We start from the raw sequence: 5,147 nt of genomic DNA on the forward strand, positions 1-5,147 counted from the left end.
ATTATTATTATTATTATTATTATTATTAATTTATTATTATTATTATTAAATTATTATCAAATTATTATTACTACTACTACCAGAAATTGTTTAAGGGACGGAAAAGAAAAACAAAAAGAAAAACCAGTCGAAAAAAAAGAGATCCTTTGCCATTGGAAGAAGAAGGCAACGACTCCATTATGCCAAACAATAAAATGGGCGAATTTAATTCCTATTAAAGTATTTTCAACTCTCTTCACTGCATAGAACAGCTAAAATAAGAGATGTGTGTGTGTGTGTGTGTGAGTGTGTGTATCTTAACTTCTATGAAAAACACACAGTTGGTACGACGTAAAATTGCATATTGATCCCATTCCAATACACGCAAAATTTATCATTGTCGCATAGCGCGGTTTGGATCTGGCGACATATCTGGTTTGTACCGGTTGAGGAACCATTGAGTTATAATTTTATTGTTTCTCTGATGTCGAATTAACATTAAGATTATGGCTTCCTATTAGCTAGCGTTATTATCAATTGTATTTTATCATTCATATCTTTTATTTCATTCAATTTGATAGAAAATTGGCTCAAATTGAAGAAAGAGGAAGGATATGAAAGGCCTAAGAATTCCTTGTTTTTAGGGCCGTCTATGACGTATGGGTATTGAACATTATGTATTGGGTATATTTGTAGCTATAGCTGGCGCAGTGGTTGCGGTACCGTCGTTGAAGTCAATTTTTAAAGTATCTCTACTACTGATTACGGTACCACTGATGGCCCAGATATTACGACGTATTTTTGGCCTTCCACCGAATGTTCCTGCTGTATGTTATTGATGGTGTAGTATTAAAATTAGTACGATTCAAAGAACGAAATTTGGAAGAGTTGAGAGAAATATTTCAGTCAAACTTTAAATTTTATGCATTGGGTAGATATATTCGTTTTGCTATACCAATTAGAAAATTATTGAGACCACTAGAAATGACACTGTTTTGGAAGATTCATTTCAGATTAGTAAGCAGTTATGAAATCTATCCCAAAACTTATTGATGGTTTTATCATGCAGTGTTGTATCTTATTTTCAGGCTAGCGAGTTCTTCAAAGGTTTCCGTGTTGGTGGACATCGAGGTGCACCAAAAGTTGCTCCTGAAAATACGATTGAATCGTTTGAAAAGGTCCAACCATCAACTTTATCGTATTTCCCAGCGTTATCCTCAATTTTATTACATTCAGGCATCTATTCTTTCTGTTTCTGTTTTCTCTCTCCCTACAGTTCTTTTCCAGTTTTTTAACAAGTAACATTTTAGGCAAAATTATCGGGTATGGATTTGGTAGAATTTGATTTAGCATTAACCAAGAATGGCATTGTGGTGATTATGCACGATGATGATTTAATGAGGACATGTGGTGAACCGGGCCTGATTGCATCCTTTACTCTAGAAGAATTAGGAACCAAAAATGCTGGGAAAACGTTCCAGTCATCAGGGTAAGTTTAAATCGGTATGCCTACACATTTAGATGGATTCCACAGTTTTGTTTGTTTTGTTAAGGAGATATTTGTTGTCTGTTTTGCTTCTGGCTGTTCAAGAATGCTTTTCACATCCAGTTAAACTATGCATGCAAACTTGAAGTAAAATTAATAATTTGAAACAATTTAGAAAGTCAGTTAAGAAATCATCCCCAACACCGTCAGTTCAACAAGCAGGTAGACTGGTTTTGCTGTTGGTGGGCACAGTCGTACTCGATGTTTAAGTGCTATATTGACGGAACAGATTGTACTGATAGTAAGTGGCATTACTTACGGGGTATTCCTGTCGGATTTTTGGCTGGCAAACATTAGAAAAGCGCAAGTCTATTTCGACATTTCCTTAAAATTGGTGGGTCGATTTGATTTGTTCTTTTTGGGCCTTCCTTCACGCATGATCTTTTACAGTGCAATGGATAGCCAAGCGGCTTCGAAAGTTTATCATATACCAACTCTGGAGGCTACTGTCAAATACTGCCGTGATAACAATCTAAAAATGCTATTCGATGTGAAAGATGGCAGTTTCGAGGTAATTTGCTTGCTGAAATAGTAACCATCTTTTAACGTAACATCAGTTTTTCACTGTTCGGATATACTGACTTTTGTAGTTTCTCACCTGCTTACTCACTAATTTGTTGTTTGTATTGTATTAGTTTCAAATATCTCAAGGGTTTAAAAATCGATCACAGTAATTCAGAATGGTATTTTTGTTCATATGAACAGTTTCAGATGGTTTCTCAGATAGTATCGGTAATATCATCCAATAATCTGTACGGTGATGTGATCGTTTCTTCATTTTTCCCTTGGGTTCCATATGCCGTCAAAAAAATTGATCCCAATATATTAACTGGTAGGTTTTGTTGGCTAGTGCAAATAATTTGGAAGGATGTCACTTCTGTAGGAACACGGATAAAAAGTATTATGTTTGCTGTGCCTCATTCTGATGATCTCTGAAATGAATGAAAACTTAGCTTGTAATTATGCAATCACTTAATTTATCGATGGACTTCCTTTTCTATTCGAAGATGTCAACTGTATAATGGTATCTTTTACAGCTTACATTTAGGCGTCACATGGCGTCCATATGTTGCAACATATAAAGATTTGGAATGTTCCATTCCACGATTCTCTGGACTGAAGCACTTTTTGGCATTGCTGTTAGATTATGTCAACATGAAACTACTGGATAGTTTTCTGCCACAGTTCCTTGGAGTTGAAATGCTACTTCTGTATGAGAAAGAAATATCTAGGCATGGTGTCCGAATGTTTAACTAGTTTGCAAGAATTTTTATTTGTTTTTCTTTTATCCAAAATTTGAAAATTGTTGAGATTTCTTTTGCGAATAGAGTTTCCATTTCTCAAGTTTCTTGAAATAAATAAAAGTCCGTACAATTATAGCGGGCTGGTAGATAGGATGAGAGACTTGGACATTCAGGTGGTTGCATGGACGGTTAACGATCCTCGTCAAATGCTTTATTTGATCGATACATTACAAGTATGCATTTTTACATTTTTCCGTTCATCAACTTGATTACATTGCGTAGTCTGAAAGATCTAACAGATTTGGTTCATTTTACTTAGTCTTTGAAATTCCCCAATTGCATAAATACAGGTTCCAGAAAAAGTCGTTTTCAGATTCCTTTTCTAACAGATTTACCTCACGTGTACAAAGATCTAAAAACTATACGAATGGAAATGCAGAACAAGGATGGAATGAACTAAATCGTTCTGTGACACTGTATAACAATACATTAAATCCAGGATAGGTTTATTTTTATCTAATCTCTTTCATTTTCTAAGGAAATTTGTGTCACACGGTTGGTTTCCTGAGAAAGTAGGGTTATTTTTTCGTCTCCTTAGAATTTGGTTTTCCGTTTTAGAGTATTGGGAATTCCTATGATAATTCATCTTTTTTCAGTTAAGGAAAGATGTGCATTTCGACGTCATGCATAGTTATTTGCTGTGATGTTTGGTATTGTCACTATTTCCAAAAGTTTAACAGATTCAAAATTTTCATATAAATTTGGATTTCCTATATATGAACTCTTATTCCAATGGAAGAGCGGTGACATTACTATTTAGGTATAGTCTGCTCTCTTCAGTTTGATTAGTAAATAAGAGGTTTCTGCTATTTTCGCTATTGTTTCTGCTATTTTATAAATTTACAAAATAGGTATTTTTTAATGTAAGGGGAAATAAACGAGATTTTATGTGTTTCTTTGGAGGATTTGCAGCTTGCAAAACATTTCAGTGCAAAGTGGCTTTTCAGTTACCAATTCCAACTGCCGAAATATTCTTGAATTTCCCGGAAACTGTTGGTTATGACTGAAAAAAAAAGAAACGAATATGCTAAACTGTATTTCATTTAATTATCCTGTGGCCCTACAAAATGGATTATCGATAGCGGATAGGTCAGAGAAACACTCAAAGGATAGTATTGTCAATTCTGAACCGTGTTCGGTTAGGAAATATACGAAAGTAAAGGATAATACTACGCATAGTTAAGATAGGATGAACAAAGTATGACTTTGAGGAATAATGTAACTCAAGTTAGGAAGCTTAGACGTGATCCAACAAATTACGTAAAATGTTTGGTTACGTGCAATGCTTATCTGTCGTGAAAAAAAGCCTCAAGAGTAAATGGAGTCGAAGGGTGATATACAATATAGGAGTTGCAATCATTAAAATATCTAGAGTTTCATAGGTTTCACAATATTATTAATTGAACATTTGAGAATTTCGATTCTGAAAAGGTTAATTCTCTCACAGGATCGGGTTCTGTGCATCTATGCCAATTAATACTGAAAAACTCAATGACGATTAACTTCGTTGAAACTTATTGGGCTAATTAGTTGGATTCTGCACAAATTCTTCACTTCCTTTCCGTTTCATTTCTCTAGTACTTTTAAATTGTTTCCCCCTCCCCAAAAAAAGAAAAAGAAAAATCATTTGTCACTGCGACTTCTCCATTAATTACAATGATGACTCATTCAATAGATTTCCGTCATCATTATGCAGCATTATTAGTCCAAGAAGAATGGACCAGTGCGGATCATTTCTGGACTCAGTTTAAACTAACTTAAAATCCCCCTATCAATTTCGATTCAATTATTATGTAATTTGGTTTATTTCTGGGTTTAACAACATTAACAATATTATTTCAGTTTTTCTATTAAATATTTTGAAATTGATAGTGATTGTTGTCGAAATGAAGTTTTGAAAAATGCAAATGAAAATGTGTTATATTGAAACTTAAATGTAAATAGAAAAAACAGGGGACAAGAACAAGAGCAACAACAATGGCCAAGGATGGATATCTATCTGATTAAAATAGAGGTTATCGATTGTTCGAATGTTGAAATTTAAAATGCTACAATGTCTGAACGCTTTAAAAGAAATAAAACAAGGCAAAAAAGAAAAAGAAAATTGGTCCTCATCATCATCTGTAGTAAAATTGACTCCTCTATCACTCTTCATCACCATCTTCATCGATCTTTTGTCCTCGTGATTTTTTATTTATTATTTTGCTTAAAAACAAAATAATGATTGAGTAATTCCGATAATAGTGGGTGTATTATCGGTGTGATCGATTGTATAGCTTTAACCAATTGCTTCTTCATCAGGCGGTATTTTCCTGCCA

The 5,147-nt window shown here is 34.0% G+C and overlaps 1 protein-coding gene across 1 annotated transcript; it reads left to right on the forward strand.

Moving 5' to 3' along the window:
* Nucleotides 1-638: 638 nt before the first annotated feature.
* Nucleotides 639-3,229, forward strand: LOAG_12305 (hypothetical protein; the record flags this gene model as incomplete). Its single annotated transcript, XM_003147818.1, has 8 exons — nt 639-806; nt 1,068-1,157; nt 1,290-1,468; nt 1,916-2,036; nt 2,237-2,357; nt 2,574-2,757; nt 2,906-3,002; nt 3,143-3,229. 8 exons carry the CDS (start codon nt 639-641, stop codon nt 3,227-3,229), a joined length of 1,047 nt encoding a protein of 348 aa, XP_003147866.1.
* Nucleotides 3,230-5,147: the final 1,918 nt, after the last annotated feature.

This window comes from Loa loa (genome assembly GCF_000183805.2).
Source record: "Loa loa unplaced genomic scaffold supercont3.600, whole genome shotgun sequence".
Classification (NCBI taxonomy): domain Eukaryota; kingdom Metazoa; phylum Nematoda; class Chromadorea; order Rhabditida; family Onchocercidae; genus Loa; species Loa loa.